The 18,252-nt window shown below is 41.5% G+C and overlaps 1 protein-coding gene across 2 annotated transcripts in view; it reads right to left on the bottom strand.

Moving 5' to 3' along the window:
* TTC37 (tetratricopeptide repeat domain 37) overlaps positions 1 to 18,252 on the bottom strand; it is a 539,154-nt gene that overhangs the window by 128,687 nt on the left and 392,215 nt on the right. For both annotated transcript variants that reach the window (XM_029573103.1, XM_029573110.1), the window contains exon 30: positions 8,966 to 9,089. In XM_029573103.1, the coding sequence (XP_029428963.1) occupies positions 8,966 to 9,089 (124 nt within the window). The remainder of the gene's footprint in view (positions 1 to 8,965; positions 9,090 to 18,252) is intronic.

The following is an 18,252-nucleotide window of genomic DNA, read 5'->3' as shown; positions in this document are numbered from 1 at the left end:
GGGATAGATGAAAGTATACAGGAGGAAGATGAAGAGTGGTAAGGGGGAAAGAAGACAGCAGAGAAGAAATTAGATAAATAGGAAGAAGAGAGAAGAAAAGAGTAGAAAGAGGGAGGGGAGAAAAGATTAATGAAAAAAGACACTGCTGCTGAAAGAAAAGGAGACAAAGAAAGAGGAAGACACAAATATGAAACAGAAAAGAAAAAGGAAGGACACTAAAAAGACAGAAAATGAAAAAGAAAGCAAGATGACCAGAGAATGAGGATAGACACATGCTGAGCCAGAAAATCAACCAGACAAAGCAAAGACTAGAAGCTTTTTATTTTCTGAAAGAGAACATAAATGAACTAATTAACGAAAAATATCTTGAGACCTGATTCAAAAAACTTACAAGCAGAAAATTGCTGAATTTAATTGGTTGATTTGGCTGTACAATTAATTCCCTTTACTGAAGAACATATGCTGGGCTGCATAGAGAGAGGAATAACAAGAAAAAAAAAAAGAGGTGATAATGCCCTTGTACAGGTCCTTGGTGAGGCCTCACCTGGAGAACTGCACTCAAAACTGGTGCCTATATCTCAGAAAGGATAAAGTCAGGATAGAGGTGGTCCAAAGAAGAGTAACCAAAATGGTGAGGGGTCAGCATTGGAAGACTTATGAGGAGAGGCTGAAGTATCTGAATATGTACACCCTGGAAGAAAGGAGGTGCAGGGGAGATATGATACATACCTTCAGATATCTGAAAGGTTTTAATGATGCACAATCGTCAAACCTTTTCTGTTGGAAAGGAATCAATAGAACTAGGGGTCAGGAAATGAAACTCTAGGGAGGATGACTCAGAACCAATGTCAGGAAATATTTCTTCACGGAGAGGGTAGAGAATGCCTGGAATGTCCTTCCAGAAGAGATGGTGAAAACGAAAACAGTCAAGGATTTCAAAGGGGCATGGATAAACACTTTGGATGCCTAAAGGTTAGAGGCTGGAAATAAAGAAAAGAGTGAATGGGGGTAACTGGGGGTAACTTGCTGATGTGGCAGTTGCTACCCTTAACAAATAAGCCTTGATACTGTTAATGCAACTCCATAATTGCTCTCTGCTTCAATGGCAGTGAGAAAAGGGAAATTGGATTCAGGGAGCAACCAACAAAGGCTTCGACTTTTACGATTTGAGGAACAAATAAACATGGGGATACCTAAGAACATTAGAAATTGCCATGTTGGGTCAGACCAAAGGTCCATCAAGCCCAGCATCCTGTTTCCAACAGAGGCCAAACCAGGCCCCAAGAACCTGGCAATTACCCAAACACTAAGAAGATCCTATGCTACTGATGCAGTGGCTATTCCCTAAGTAAACTTGATTAATGGACTTCTCCTCCAATAACTTATCCAAACCTTTTTTGAACCCAGCTACACTAACTGCACTAACCACATCCTCTGGCAACAAATTCCAGAGCTTTTTTGTGCATTGAGTGAAAAAGAATTTTCTACGATTAGTCTTAAATATGCTACTTGCTAACTTCATGGAATGCCCCCTAGTCCTTCTATTATCCGAAAGAGTAAATAACTGATTCACATCTATCCGTTCTAGACCTCTCATGATTTTAAACATCTCTATCATATCCCCCTCAGCCATCTCTTCTCCAAGCTGAAAAGTCCTAACCTCTTTAGTCTTTCCTCATAGAGGAGCTGTTCCATTCCTCTTATTTTGGTCGCCCTTCTCTGTTCCTTCTCCATCGCAATTATATCTTTTTTGAGATGTGGCGACCAGAATTGTACACAGTATTCAAGATGCGGTCTCACCATGGAGTGATATAGAGGCATTATGACATTTTACATTTTATTAACCATTCCCTTCCTTATAATTCCTAACATTCTGTTTGCTTTTTTGACTGCTGCAGCACACTGAGCCGACAATTTTAAAGTATTATCCACTATGATGTCTAGATATTTTTCCTGGGTGGTAGCTCCTAATATGGAACCTAACATTGTACAAATACAGCAAGGGTTATTTTTCCCTATATGCAACACCTTGCACTTGTCCACATTACATTTCATCTGCCATTTGGATGCCCAATCTTCCAGTCCTGCAAGGTCCTCCTGTAATGTATCACAGTCCGCTTGTGATTTAACTACTCTGAATAATTTAGTATCATCTGCAAATTTGATAACCTCACTTGTCGTATTCCTTTCCAGATCATTTATAAATATATTGAAAAGCACCAGTCCAAGTACAGATCCCTGAGGCACTCCACTGTTTACCCTTTTCCACTGAGAAAATTGACCATTTAATCCTACTGTTTCCTGTCTTTTAACCAGCTTGCAATCCACGAAAGGACATCGCCTCCTATCCCATGACCTTTTGTTGTGTTTAAGGCATATTTGTGGACTCTTGGTCGTTGTGGAGATGACTCCTTCCACGGGGAGGGGCCCCATGGGGAACCACTACGATAGGGTAGACTCGCAATAAGCGGACACAGAGGATAGTTCTTTATTATACAGCAATGTAGCCTGGAATCGAGGAGACTTCACCCAAGGTAGAGCTGAGGTAGTGGTCCTTGAATGGGGCAACCCGAGAACCCTTGCTCCAGGTGTAGATGGTGTAGACAGATTTGGTAGTGGTCCGCGAGCAGAGTACGCCATGAATCTGTAAGGTGAAGCTTGCAGAGAGGTGGTAATGCATGGTACTCACTGAACAGCTGATGTACTGGATGCGGTATATTCCTCTGAGTAGTTGAGCAGAGAAGGACAGGAGGTCCGCGTTGCAGGATACCCAAAGTGCAGGAGCAGAAGGCCCTCGAGGAGCGAGTGCCCAGACTTCCTTCTGGTAGGGTTCCTGGAAGAGAGAAAGACAAAGGGCCCAAGGAGTGGGTGTCCAAGTTGGTAGTGCGGTTGGCCTCAGGAGAGTGTAGAAGCTGAAAAGCCCCCGAGGAGCGGGTACTCAAACTTCCATCAAGCAGAATACCCCGAAGGGTAGAGAGCGATGTTCCAAGGGGCAGCTTAGAAGCAGTCAGAGAAGCAGGACCGTAATCCTTGCTAACTCAAGGCACTGTTGGATTCTCGGAGGCTAAGTACCCGGAGGTACTGACGTCATGTGGTGGGGCCGGCCCCGAAGTTCCCGCCATGACGTAGACAAAAGCATGGGTGTCGTGCGCGCGCGCACCCTAGGAGGCCTCAGGGAGAACATGGCAAACGCAATCACCCATGCTGGTCCGGGGACGTCAGGGAACTCGGCAAACCATGGCGGAGGCAGCCATTTTTCCCAACGGAGCTGACAATGGGAGAAAGGTAAGGCAGAGAGGTCGCAGCGGTCTGCGACCGACGGAAGCAACACTTTTCTTAGAAGCCTCTCATGAGGGACTTTGTCAAACACCTTCTGAAAATCCAAATACACATCTACCGGTTCACCTTTATACACATGTTTATTAACCCCTTCAAAAAAAATGAAGCAGATTTGTGAGGCAAGATGTGATGTGATGTCTCACTTGGGGGTGGTGGATGTCTGGAGGGCTCAATAGCCATCCGGCAGAGATTATACTTGTTTTTCCCTGAGACATTCATCATATATAGTAGGATTGACTTTTTCTTCTGTATGGCTTCTATAACCTTGGGGCTGGGGCAACTTGATATCTTATCCAGTAATATCTCCCTGTTCTCTTGCCTTTGCAAATATCTCAGGGTCTACCAATGACTAAAGTCTGGCATTTCAATCCATCCTAACGAGAGGTTTTGTCAGATGATCAGAGATGCTATCAAGAATTTTGCTGTGGTTCACCAGGCAGCAGAGCAGTTGCCATTTGTTTTATTGGAGACACTTAAAGTCATCTTATGGGGCAAGATTATTAGCTTTGATTCCCACCAAAAGAAAATTAGGTTGCAGTGGGAGAGATCCCTGGAGAAGAAAATGAAAGCTTTAGAGGAGCAGCATAAAGCTACATGTTACTCGGGATGTTTACCGGTCGCTGCAGGGGACATGGAAGGAGCTCCACCTTTTACAAGTGGAGGGCATTGAAAGGTTGCTTTAGTTCTTCCACCAGAGGTTTTACGAACATGGGAACAAAACGGGGGCACTCTTGGCTAGAGCCATTTGAAAAAGAAGGGCCCAGAGTATCATTAATAGCATTCGGATGCCTTCTGGAGAGGTTACTTCTCATCCACAACTGATCAATGATGTCTTCAAAGCCTACTATTAAACTCTGTATGGCAATGATGAGCAAGGGCGGGAAGGGGAAAATGAAAATTACCTGGCAGGTATGGAATTGCCCTCTCTCATTGACAGACAATTGGATAGGTTAAGGGCTCCCATTCCAGAGGAAGAGGTTTATAGGGCCATAATGAGCTTACCTAAGGGGAAAAGCCCGGGCCCGGATTGCTTTCATATAGATTTTTTCAAAGCCTTCCCCTTTGAGTTAGCCTCGAGGTTGAAAGAGACATTTGATTTTCTGTAGAGCAAACTTGATGCTATGCATATCATGTCAGATGCAGTTATAGTTCTGCTTCACAAACTGGGCAGGGATGGCTTGGATCCGGGCTCATACCATCCGATCTCGCTTTTGAACTCAGATGTAAAAATCTTGGCAAAAATTTTACAGTTACAACTGGAGCTGGTAATGTTTAGATTACTTACCTGGTAATCTTCTTTTCCTTAGTGTAGACAGATGGACTCAGTACGAATGGGATAGTATCCGCGTGCTAGCAGTTGGAGACGGATCTGACGTCAGTACGGGGGCGTATATAGCCCCCACAGGAAGCGCAGCGACTCAGTAATCTTCCTTGCAAAAGCTGTTATGGATGTGTGTACTGACGCTCAGTGAAAAGTGAAAAGTGAAAACAGGATTCCCCTGACCGATTGACAGTGGCTGGAGACCGCCAGCATTCCCAACCGGAAAGCGTTGACACCTGGGAAAGTGCACGCTCTCATGTAAACAAAGGCATGGCTTACCTGGAACCGGTGAAACTCATGCACACAGGCAGCGGGGCGGGATGCTGAGTCCATCTGTCCACACTAAGGAAAAGAAGATTACCAGGTAAGTAATCTAAACATTTCCCTGCGTGTAGCCAGATGGACTCAGTACGAATGGGATGTACAAAAGCTTTACCTCCCACCAGGGCGGGAGGCTGCCTGAGGACCATGCAAAACCGCCCTCGCAAAAGCTGAGTCCTCCCTGGCCTGGATGTCCAGATGGTAGAACCTGGAAAAGGTATGAAGGGAGGACCACGTCGCTGCTTTACAGATGTCTGCCGGAGACAGCATCCGTGATTCAGCCCAAGATGCTGCTTGGGCCCTGGTAGAATGAGCCTTGATCTGTAGAGGCGGAGCCTTCCCAGCCTCCACGTCGGCGGCTCGAACGACTTCTTTAATCCAGCGGGCGATGGTGGGCCGCGAGGCCGCTTCACCTTGCTTCTTCCCGCTGTACAGGACGAACAGATGGTCCGTCTTTCGTAGGTCTTGTGTAAGTTCCAGATACCTGGGCAGCACTCTGCCAATGTCGAGATGGCGTAATAAACGACCTTCTTCAGATTTCTGCAAACCCGCCGTGGTAGGCAAGGATATGGTTTGATTAAGATGAAACTGTGAAACCACCTTAGGCAGAAAGGAGGGAACCGTACGAAGGTGGATAGCCTCTGGAGTGATCCTAAGAAAGGGATCACGGCAGGACAGTGCCTGTAACTCGGAGATGCGGCGTGCTGAACACACCGCCAGCAAGAATACCATCTTCAAGGTGAGAGAACGAAGAGACAGGCCCCGAAGGGGTTGGAAGGTGGATCCGGCGAGGAAATCCAAAACGAGGTTGAGGTTCCACAAAGGCACAGGCCACTTCAGTGGCGGACGAATATGCTTGACTCCTTGCAGGAAGCGAGAAACATCCTGGTGCCTGGCGATGGTCTTGCCATCCCTCTGAGAAGAAAGAGAAAAAAATCAAAGTAGTCTTGGAAAGCACGCTCGACTAGCGTGCAGGCACTCCAAACTGCTTTGGAGACGGAAATTACTGAGTCGCTGCACTTCCTGTAGGGGCTATATACCTATATAGGCTTATACCTATATTAGGCAATGTATCTTTACTGGTTAACCCCATATTTACTTATCCAAGTTATATCGACCTGTTCTTTGTAAGACATTTACTTGTCAATGTTATTGTTCTGTTAAAATGTAAACCGAATTGATCAGTAATTCTGTTATTGGAAAGTCGGTATATAAAAATGCTAAATAAATAAATATACGCCCCCGTACTGACGTCAGATCCGTCTCCAACTGCTAGCAAGCGGATACTATCCCATTCGTACTGAGTCCATCTGGCTACACGCCAGGAAATGCCCACTTTAGTGCGGGAGGATCGGACGGGATTTATTAAACGATGGCTCTCCTCTACGAACACAGGAAGCTTTTTAAAATAATTGCTCTAGCGAAGCAAATGTACTTTGGGCCTGGTTGTCGCACTTGATGCTGAGAAAGCCTCTGACATCTTCAGTAGACTTTAAGGTACTGGAGAAGGTGGGGCTCCCAGTTGAGTTTTGTGATTTGATACAGATATTATATGCGCATCCCCATGCTAAGATACTTATTAATGGTTTCTGCTCTGAGTTTTTTCCTATTGTGCAAAGCATGCGACAGGGATGCCCTCTTTCTCAGTTATTGTTTAATTTGGCCATTGAAATTCTAGCTTGAAAGGTCAGAGAGAACCCTTGTGTTCATGGATTTCAGGTGGATGGGTTCAAACATGCGGATGATGTCCTTCTCTTCTTGACTGACCCCAAGGTTTCTGGTTCAGAGTATATGGGGAGGGGGTCTCCGGGTTTAAAGTTAACTACACTAAGTCAGAGGTTTTTCCCCTGGGGGTCTCTGGGGGCTGAGGGGATTCTGAGATGTTTCCTGCCTTTAGGAAAGCCCAGGGTGGCTTTAAATATTTGGGAATCTGGGTGCCATATAAAACACGAGACATTTATAAACTTAATTATGCGCCAGTGTTTACTAAGGTCAAACAGGATCTTCTGGACTGGGATTGTCATTTTCTTTCTTGGGCTGCCGGGTTAATGTGCTGAAAATGAACATCCTGTCACAATTTATGTAGCTGTTTCAACATCTCCCCTGCTATTTACCTGGGGGTTTCTTTTCTGTCCTCATGGGAAAATTCATCTGGCATCAGAAACCTGCTCGTATCAAGCTGCGAACTCTGTGGCGGCCTAATGAAGCTGGAGGCATGGCTCTCCCAGACTTTCAGAGCTATTATTGGGCTTGCGGTCTGTTGCGAGCCATCTTATGGCTGCATAGAGATAAGTCAGTGCCCTGTTATTTGCTCGAGGCCAAGCTGGCGGGTGGGGCGGATCTTCCAATGTTATTATTGCAGCCAGATTTGCTGGTGGGTGCCTGGAAGGCTTCCGGGTCCAGTCACCATACATTGCCCTCCAGATTTTAAAAGTATGCAATCAGTGCAAAACTGCTGTGGCCTGACCAGGGCACTTCCGTGCTCTCTCCCTTGACAGGTAATCTTAGATTGGCTACCTCTATGTTATATAGGGATGCTGCTAGTTGGAGTAAAATGCTGATAGTTGGAGATTCAAATTTCTTGGCCAACTATGGGAAAATGATGGTACTCAGCTAAAATCATTTCAACACCTCAGGGATTAATTCGAGATGGAGGCAGATTCTGAAGTTTTCTATAATAATCTTGTAGCGGAATTGGGCCGCTTGGTAGATAGGGGTTGGCAACTCAAGTCCCAGGTCTGGTGGAGAGGATACTTATTCAGGAAGATATCCCTCACAAAGGCATCTCTCTTTTCCTTAAAGCTTTATAGAAGGATCAAATTCAACAGGATTCCTCTCTGGATATTATTCAGCAATGGAACAGGGATCTCCAGCTTGAATTAACTTGTCAGCAGTGGGAAGGTATTTGGAAACGAGTGCATAAGGTATCTTTGTGCACTTGTTGTGTTGAACTGATGGTCAGGATTCTCCACAGAGCATATACATACCCTTTTATTTTATACTAAATTTTCCTCGTCCTCGACAGGGTTATGTTGGCGGGGCTGTGGTCAACCAGGCTCTTATTTGCATGCCTGGTGGACTTGCAAGTACATTGCACAGTTTTGGTAATTAGTCAAAGTGGAAAGTCACTTGATATTAGGCCAAGACGTCTATATTAATCCTGAATTATGCTTACTGGGATTTTGGGAGGCGCATAACCTTACTCATCTCAGAGAAATTTGGTTGATCAATTATTGTTAGCTGGTAGTTCATGAAAGCCTCCAAGATTAAATCTGCTCCCATGTTGAGTAGGTGGCACATTAAGGTTCATGAAACAGCTCTGGTGGAGAAGCTTATTCATGTGATTAAACAGAATGAGACCCTGGATGACAAAATATGGTCTCCTTACTGGAAATATCTGAGCACACACATGGGACAGATTTGCAGAAGGTGTTGTTGGAGTTCTGGTATTCATATAGAGTACATGCTACACTTCAGTATGGTTTTTTTTCCCACTTGTTGCAACACGTTCAACGTTTGTATCATGACTACAAAGACAATAAAAGTCTGCTAGAAAAGAGGAGATGAAGCTGTTTCAGAATAAAACATTTTATTTAAGACTATATGCAGATGTCTTGAAAATCTGCACCTAAGCCTCAACTGTAAAAGAGAGAGAAGGACAATTTACTGATCTTTTGCTCTTTAAATAGCAAAACCATAGCTAGATTATGGCCAAAGGATGTCATTGCAGCGCTTGGCAAGTCTTTGGGAAGGAGACATGAGAGAACACAGAAACAGACCATGTATCAGCACAAGCATCACAACACAAATTCTCAAACTGAAAGAATAATCAAAGCTTAATGCAGGGGATTAAAGTTTAAAAATAGTCATCCTATGTATCCTGAGTTTTAAAATGTGTTTACAACACTATTTCATTGGGTGCCATCTCATCTTGATGTTAACCTAAAAGTTACCATTTAGTACATAAGTACCTCAGATACATACCATTTAAACAATAAGGTCTTTGCAGCATCCACTTTATCTTGTTTGTATTCCACTATTGCAAGAGCCGTCAAGATATGAGCTTTGTCTTGTTCAGACTCAGAGGCAGACAGGGCCTTCTCATAAGCTGTTAACAGGAATGAAATAAAGAGAATTGAAAGCACTGTGGAAAATATTGAGGTCAATGTTTTAGTAAACCAGTGAGCGGCAAAAATATTCGGGAATCACAGGTTTTCAGCATGATTTGCATAAGACCATAAGATCAAGGTCCATCAACCCCAGCATCCTGTCTCTGATGGTGGCTGGTCTGGGTCACAAGTCCTCTTCAGATCCCAAATAGTTCATCTATTTCTTGTAGCTCACACCCAGGGATATGTGCTGGCTTTCCCAATAACAGTTTATGGACTTTTCTTTCAGGAACTCGTCCAGCCCTTTTTTCAACCCCTGTGGTAACTGGATGATAGCGGCTTGAGAAACAGCTAGATGAAAAAAGGAGGCAGACTGTTTCCTTTTTGTGCAATTTATTTACAGTGGAAAATGAAATGCAAAGCAAAACAAACAAATGAAGCAGTTCACCTTAAAGTTCAGGTAGCACAGAATCATCTAAATAGCAGGTTTTCTCATAAAGTGGCTTCCTGCCTGCTCCCCGGGCCTGTTTAACCCTTCTAGGCCATGAGTTCTTATATTCATGAGGAGATCCTCCCTTCACTCATGATTCCTTGTAGTCTGGATTTTAAGGAAGACTGAGTGAGTCAGCTGTCTGAGGGAGTTTCCTATAGACTTCCCTCACACCCACTATGTTATTTGCCTGGACCATATCCTGGGGCAACAGATTCCATAGCTTGATTGTGTGCTGAGTAAAAAAAAAAGTACTTCCTACTATTTGTTTTAATCTGTCAGCTGTTAGTTTCTTAGAGGGTCTCCTAGTCCTAGTGTTGTTTGAAAGATTAAATAACCGTTCCCTATTTACCCATTCCACTCCACTCATACTTTTATACATCTCAATCATATCATTTTTGTCACCCTTCTCTGTACCTTTTTCATGTCTATTATGTCTTTTTTGAAATGGGCGACCAGAATTGCACACAATACAAAAGGTGTGGACACACCATGGAGTGACAGAAAGGCATAATGTATCAGTTTTATACTCTATTCCTTTCCAAATAATTCCTAACATTCTACATGCACAAGTCTGCTGCTAAATATACTAAGATAAAGTTACATATGTAGCCAGGTATAGTTAAGACAGCTATGTTTCTAACCAGATTTGTGCATTCAGCTTTAGGCAGAGAGCGCTCAATTTGTGCACTCACTGCCTAAAGTTTATCCCCACCATTGGTTGGCTGCCATTAATGCTCCTTTTCCTCCAGATAAATTTTAGGTGCACAAAATGTTGTGCACTCAAAATTTATATGATCCATGGGGATAAAATTTCAAAACTTGGCTTTTGTGTGCATAACTCAAAAGCTGCATGCGTAAAAGCTTTAAATATTGACCTCATTATATTCAATTTAGTAGAAAAAAAAGAAATGAACAAAATTGTGTGGTTTTCAATGAAAATGAAAATTGTTTTTCCTTTAATTTCTTTTTATATTCTTGAGATATTGTTAACTTTGCAGTGTTGGAGGGACTGTGCTAATCCCTCATGGTTATAAATGTTGAATAATACTTCAAGTGTTAATACCCAGTGAAGCCATTTGCAAATTTTTTTGTTTTAGGTCATTGACATATATGTTAAAATTACCACTGGAAAACAGACGGTAATTCTAGCGTGCATGCAAATACTGAAGCACGAGGGCATTAGCTAATAATTATTAATATATATTTAACATACACATTTTTGCTAAAATTCTCTAATAAACTGACTCCCTCAAAGAACAAGTGAAACAACCGGATGGTGCCTCTCTCATTTTCAAAGAGTTTTAAGCATGACAGAGACGTACTCGCTTTACAAAAAGCTGGAAGAGGCAAAAGAATGAAATACATAAGGCAAGCAGTAGAAACACCTAGAACCAGAAGTAAGGAATGGGAAAAGTCCAGCTGTATTATTTGTGCATCTTTTAGCCTGTACAACTGTATGGATGAAGCAAAATTTACACTAATTCAAAACTGTGCATGATAAATGTTTAAAAGATATTTCTATACTGCTACTCTCCTTCCATGGGCCCCGTCCTTGTGTGCAGGCCTGCTCCTATGATTAGTGCAGCACTAGTTGTTGTGCATTTTGGCACCTGTTCTCTGCTGCACATGGTAGGAGCAGCCTGAAGCTACTTAATCATCCATATGTGAGGACTACCATCCTGCTTGTCCTTGGAGAAAGCAGAGTTGCTTACCTGAAACAGGTGTTCTCCAAGGACAGCAGAATGTTAGTCCTCACGAAATCTGCCCACCACCCTGTGGCGTTGGGTTTCTCTTGGTCTGTTATTTTATTTTTTCGTGAACTCTGTTATAAGACTGAAGAGGAACCCTGCGTGGTTAGCGGCATGCTGGGCATGCTCAGTGTGCCAGTCAAAGTATCTTCTCTCTGAGCAGCCAGGTTCCTTGGGAGCGCAGGCCTTTTAGGTGAGCTCCCCAAACATGATGGGAAGTATTGTGGTTGGTGGAAAAATATACAGTACATTGTGCATATGGATATAACCATATTTTTTATTTATATTTTACCTTTCAACTACTTCAAAGCAGATTAGATTTAGATTCTGTAGTTATTTCCCTATCCCTGGAGAGCTCACAATCTAAGTTCGTACCTGAGGTAATATAGGGTGAACTGACTTACCCAAGGTCACAAAGAGCAGCAGTGGGATTTGAAGCCTGGCTTCCCTAGTTTGTAGCCCGCTGCTCTAACCACTAAGTTACTTCTCCCACATCTGCTTACAATTCAAAGTCTCACAAAGCACTTATAGGGTGTAATTTTCAAAGCATTTTCCTGCATAAAACCTGGTTTTATGTGCATAAATGGATGTACTAAAATACTCTAAGGCGAGTGTGTATAAAAGTACATGTGTAACCCAGCAGAGGCATTCCAGGCAGCAGAAATGGGGTGGAGTCGGGGCACAGTTGGCACTTATGCACATACTTATTTTTTTTTAATTATGACAAATGTAAACATTTGTTACACCCTCTGAAGAAGTATAACTTTATGTGAGTGAATGTGTACATGTACTCTGCCAATTATTCATGTAAATTTGCTTTGAAAATACAATGTACATACAGACTTTACTGCTATGTGGGCTGTTTGAAAATACATTCAGTGTGCTTAGTGCTTGGAAAAGCTGTTATTTTGACAGTTCTTAAAATTAAGTCCTGGATTTATTCACAGAATAGAAAGGATTTGAAGCAACACTGCAAGCTTCCCACCACCTGATTCAAAATATTCAACTCTTAAGCTTATGAAATAATCTGAAGGGATAAGAAGTTATTCAATTTTCATACCTTTTTATTTTGGTTATCTGAGATTGTTAATGAGGCAAGTTATTAGATACTGGGCTTCCACAACCAACTCATTTCACACCTGTCACTACACAACTTTCAGGCGCTAACAACTTTTGATCACAAACGTCTTTAATAATTATACATTTTGTAATGCACACTAACTGTCAAACTATAAATTGCATATGGGCTGGTCTGTTGGCTGCATGGTACTGTCATGTAGAGATGTGTATCATTTTTATATATCGTATCGGTTCGTACTTCGTTTTTCCCGCGGTTAACTTCATTTTTTCCATGTTTCGGGGGTTATTTTTTTTCATATTTCACTAACGGGACTTGGTGCGCGCTAACACGAAATGCTAATTTTTACAGAATTTCGGTGAATTATTGTTCGTTTCAGGGCACTCCCGAAACAGGACAAATTAAACAATTTTGTTGAATTATCTAATTCGTCTAAAATGAATGCACATCTCTACTGCCATATGAAGGACCTGGGCTCAGTTTCCAGATTAGGTCTTCCACTCCCTAGGCTGGCTGGGGATGCTGCAGAGGCAGCTTTCACAGTCCTTAGATGGAGGAAATCTCAGTTATTGTGCAATTGCAACATCTAATGGCCTGGAGGCAGCCTGGTGCATGGCTTCATGTCAAAAACTGTTGGTACTATGACTAGGCAAAGCAAGTTGGAAGAAAATAGAAAATAAAGGTAGATGCAAATCAAGACTCATGGCAAGGATCTCAGCCCTGATTGAGCTAGAAGCCCAAAGGAGCAGGAGGAAACTGCTGGGTCAAAAAATAAAAACTGCCTGAATTAAAGCAAAGACTGATCAAAAGCGAAGAGTAACTGCTTTGTCTATTTTTCCCCTTTTGTTTCTATTCTGTGCAAAGGTATTGCTAGGCAGGAGAACAAAGGGCCAAACCTGATTCTATTTACCAGTTCACTGAATTAGCAAGCCTTGGGCTCTAAACTTGCAGTCAAAAACTTGGAGACAGAGACAGCAAATGAAGTAGTCAGAGCATGTCAAGAGGCCATTGAAGTACCATGTGCGTGCATGCGTGCTTCCCTGTCCCCACAGAAAACCTGTTGCCACCTCTAATCACAGATCTAGTTTCCAAAATTCAGCACAGATGCTGTGAGTAAAGGAGGTGGTGGGGCAGAATGTTGCCACAGAGACAATAAGCACATGCACATATGCTATTTCTACAGCCAATGGGCACAACTGTTGGCTGATACCATCTGTGGGGGAGAGCACAAGAAAGACTGCCGAGTCAGAGGGTCAGAAAGCACTGGAGGAGACTTGAGGGTACAGGGTAGGATTGTTGAGGAGTGGAGCACTGGGGGAGGATGTATGAGCCTGAAGAAGCAAAGCACTAGGGGAGGAATTCATTGCCAGCAGTAGTCCATCAGTTTATTTTTAAAAATGTGTATAGTGCCTTTCCCCGGTCTTTATCAGAGTCCCCAAAGCAGTGTATAAATCAGTATCATCATGGAAAAAACTAATCAATAGTAACATGCAATCAATCTCACCAATCTAAATCTGACATCATGATACATCAAAACAATAGTTTAAACAATCACCTAATCAAAGCCAAGGTGCCCTGAACTGGGAATAAAAGGGCTTTTGCCTTCATTACAATGATTAAGTAGTGTGGTTCCTAAAGAAACTTCAGGAGAAAACGATTCCACATAAGACAGAACATCAGAAAAAGCCCTAAATATATTTTGGGCTAGTCACATTTCCTGTAAAGGTGGCACATTTGACTGGAGCATAGTTCTCTCTTTTGCACATGCCAACCTGAACTATTAGACATATGAAGAGGCTCCTTCTCCTTCAGAACCCAAAAACCAAGGGTCAAAAGTTTAAATTTAGTTCTTTCTATTACAAGGAGCCAGAGAGGTTGGGGAAGGACTAGAACTTCTGGAATTGCTTGTTAGCATTCTCGCAGCATAATTTGTAGTATTTGTAGTTTATGCAAAAGTTTCAAAGGCAAGCTCACATAGGGCATTTCAGTAGTCTATATAATAGAATGCTAATAGATGCATTACCATTTTAAATACTTGCAGCTCTATGTATAGCCTCAATTATCTTAGTCTCAATTTGGCATAAGCTCCACTCATCACAGAAAAAAATGTGACTCAAGTCAGATCGATGTCCAGCTTAATCAAATTCCTGACCTACTAGTGATGACCACATTTACACTATCAATCATAATACCAGGATCCAAGCTTGTATAGATGGGTTTACACTTTCCCTAAGATCTTCTTTAAATCATACAAAGATAGTTTGAAAAGTTGACATGGCCTGGTCATTCCCGTCCTGACTGTGACTCGACAACCCCAAAAGTATCAATGGTCTAATTCTTCTTTAGTTCTGAATCCGTATTACTGGGCCTAAATTGACTTGCTAGCCCCTGCTGCAAATCTTCTTTCTTTGAAATAAAACAGAAGGCTAATATTTCTGCATCAAATGCAATGGAAAGCATGGCAACCTTCTTAAAAGAAGTACCTAATAATCTTGTTACCACCTTAAAGATTTCTCATGGTTTATTTTGAGCCTTGGCAATTGAGTTTATAAAGAGCATTTCTTTGCCTTGACTACTGTGGAAAGGTATTAATTTGTGGCCAGCCTCCTAACAGTTTCTTTTTAGGACAATTAGTTTTTCTCCAAAGCCACAGCAGATGGTATACCAATCTCTTTAAGGCCTTCAATTCCTCAGTAAACCAAGGATGCTTATTCTGCCTGATCCATTTCTGCTTCCAGGGTGCCATGTCATCCTAAGTTCGTGGAACTCTTCATTTCAGTGGTTGACTAGCTGTTGAAACATTTTTATATTATTCTGCAATCTGTCACACAAATGGTCAATATCAATTTTTCCTGTAGTCTTATATAATATAATGGTCAATCCTGTTCAATTATCCTTGGGTCTAATCTGCACTATTTAGTGCTTGAGACTCAGGAACCGGACTGCTGTGAAATATCCCCCAGAGCTGGCTTGTCATCCTTCCAGCTCCTGGGAACATCCTTGGGTGGGTGGGGGCAATGGTAAAGGACGTGGGAGGATGCCGGAGAGAAAACCTGCACCTTCAGCGATTGAGACTTCAGAGATGGACTGCTACTGTTCCTATCCCAGTGCTGTTCTGCACTCTTCCCGCTGTGTAAAGCATCCCCTGGAGTTGGCTTGTCATCCTGGAAGCATGCGTATACTCTGTCACACACATGAAGAAATGTGACAGAGGAGCTCCTTTGTGTATTTCCCCCTCTTATTTTGAAGTTTTCTTGACATGATTGCATAATGGCTGAAGATACTATCACCCAGGCAGCTGCATTGGAATTCCCTGTCACCCTTGGTTTTAGAAGGTATGGAAAACTATCTAATGTCAATCAACATAAAACTAAACAAATGCTATCAAAACAAATTCTTGTTTCTACACAGTCTGTGTCATCAGCAATTGTTCCATCTGCTCTAACTATATTACTCGTCAATGCACAATTCATTATTAAGAAATTGCCAGTTCATTTATGACAGATCTCATTTACAATACCTCCCCATAAATTGAATTACTAATTGGTGTAAATATCAGTATAAGTTCTACTATCGTACTCTATGATTTCAATTTAGTGGTTGATCAATATCCTCTCTATCAGTCTCCTGCGAGACCTTTTTGTATTCTATTTTTGCCTTAGGCTGGAATCAAATTGTCTGTTATTTCATCTATAAGCATGGTCACACTTTAAATCTTGTTTCTTAATTTCATGAGTTTTTTCCCCATTTAGCCACTCGTCTGTTACTGTGGAGATCACACCTTGGGCTGACCATTATTTCTCTCTCAACATTATGTTGCATTCTAATGAGAAAATTAAAACCTCTGATCATCATACTGTGTTTAAGCACGGTCATATTGAAATCGACCTAGGAATTATTTGATTCCCCTTCTTGATGATTAGTACAAACGATTTAAGTTTGGCAGAAAATACATGGCATTCAGCTCTCTAGTCTATAGCTGATGAAATAGCCCCTTAAGAGCACGTCATCTGTGTCACCTAAAGAAAGCATCTTGGTTTACTCAAACCTTAAAACGTGCCAAACAATCTTTGTAGACTGAAGCACCAGTAGCATAATCATTGAACCTAAATTCACTATGAAGCCTACCAATCTTTCTTAAGTTCCTATAGATCCATGATAAAGCAAAAAGACTGTATTATTCCTCAGGATTTATTCCTCTGGCAATAATCCATATGAACTGTTTTGGACAGTGAACCATCTCACCCAATCTCTGGTCAACTTATGCAATCAAGATGTTTTCATTTTATATTAATTAATTTTAGAATATTTCCATACTTGTTCTTTCCTGGTGAAAGCATATAGTATTTGTATAGATCAATGAAACAAAATCCTACTTTTATATATTTTGATTTGCATTTTTTACATATCAAAATGTGAAAAATGTATAATTGTGTGAAGACTTTTGTAAGACACCATTTAATTATAGTTTATTGTATTAATATCTGATTGTTGCATTTCTTGTTTTTATGTTGTAATCTGCCTTGAACTATTATGAAACATGGGATAGAAACAATAAATAAGTGAAGATGAATGAGGCATGGGGGACAGTGGGGAAGGGTGGGTCTAGAGTTAGGTAGCACTGGGGTAGGATGAGGCTGGAGTGGAAGAGCACTGGGAGAGGAATTTGAAGAAATGACTAAAAAGGGAAAACAGGGGCAGGGAAAAGTTGGGAGGGAATGAAAGGAGAAGATGGAGGACTGCAGTTCACTAAGCAGGTAGAAAAGGTAGAGCGTGTAGATGCAGTTGGGAAACAGAAAGGGATAGAAAAGGTAAGCAAGAAGTTGGGAGTGGAACTATAAGGGAGTAGGGGGAAAAGAATAATATGTAACAACCAATAAATGCCCTGCTGTGTAGCTTAAATGAGTTATTTCTAATACCCTATTTAACTGATAACTAGATAATTTTACTGACTAACAAATTTGAGTCTTGCTCATATATGATAAAGCAGTACCAGGCTAAAGAAATATTGCAGAGGATGACTACTAGAATTAATAAATGTACAAAGTAAGGAACCAGTGCAGGGTATTCCTATGCTAGAAACATGCTACTGTTGCTCTCTGCTTGTCCCTTGGGTTAGCAGCAGGATCTGCCTCCTGTGTCCTTGTGCTTGTGCTGCTGCCCAAGCAATGAGAAAACTGATAAGCTTGTGCACAGACAGGTGGAAGCATACATGTTTTCTACTGGTTACAGGATCTACAGTTTTTTGGAAGGTGATCCACCCCATTCTTTTTTTTTTTTTTTTTTTAATTCTTTATTTATTGATTTATATAATTATTACAAGAATCCACTTGTACAAGAATGTCCTACATACAGTATATAGGTAGTTATCTCACAAGAATATAGTCAAAAGAAATTAAATATATTGTATCTGTAGGATAATAAAAGTAAAACAGGAGAGCTTAACAATTGAGCGTTATTTAACCAGAAATATAATTATATATAATTAAAGAGGGTGACGTGAGAGGTTCCTCCGTTTATATTTTTACATACACCATAACAACCTGTCTACGTCGGGTTAGGATGAGAATCAAGAAAAGTCCTCAAATGTATAGGATCTTGAAATACATATCGCTTTCCCTGAAAAACCAAACATTTACATGGGAATTGAAGTCTAAAAGATATTCCCTTCTGTAAAGCCTCTCCTCTCATCTCGAGGAAACTTTTCCTCCTCATTTGGGTTTGTTTTACCAGGTCTTGGTAACACCAAACATTTTGGCCAAAAAAACAACGTCTGGCTGTTTCTAAAGTAATTTTTAAAGACATTATTTTTGTCCATTAGGAAAGTAAATGTGACTAGTAAA

The sequence above is a fragment of the Rhinatrema bivittatum genome, chromosome 1 (assembly GCF_901001135.1).
Source record: "Rhinatrema bivittatum chromosome 1, aRhiBiv1.1, whole genome shotgun sequence".
Taxonomy (NCBI): Eukaryota; Metazoa; Chordata; class Amphibia; order Gymnophiona; family Rhinatrematidae; genus Rhinatrema; species Rhinatrema bivittatum.
Note: the sequence above shows the minus strand (reverse complement) of the source record. Positions and strands in the feature narration are given on the sequence as shown.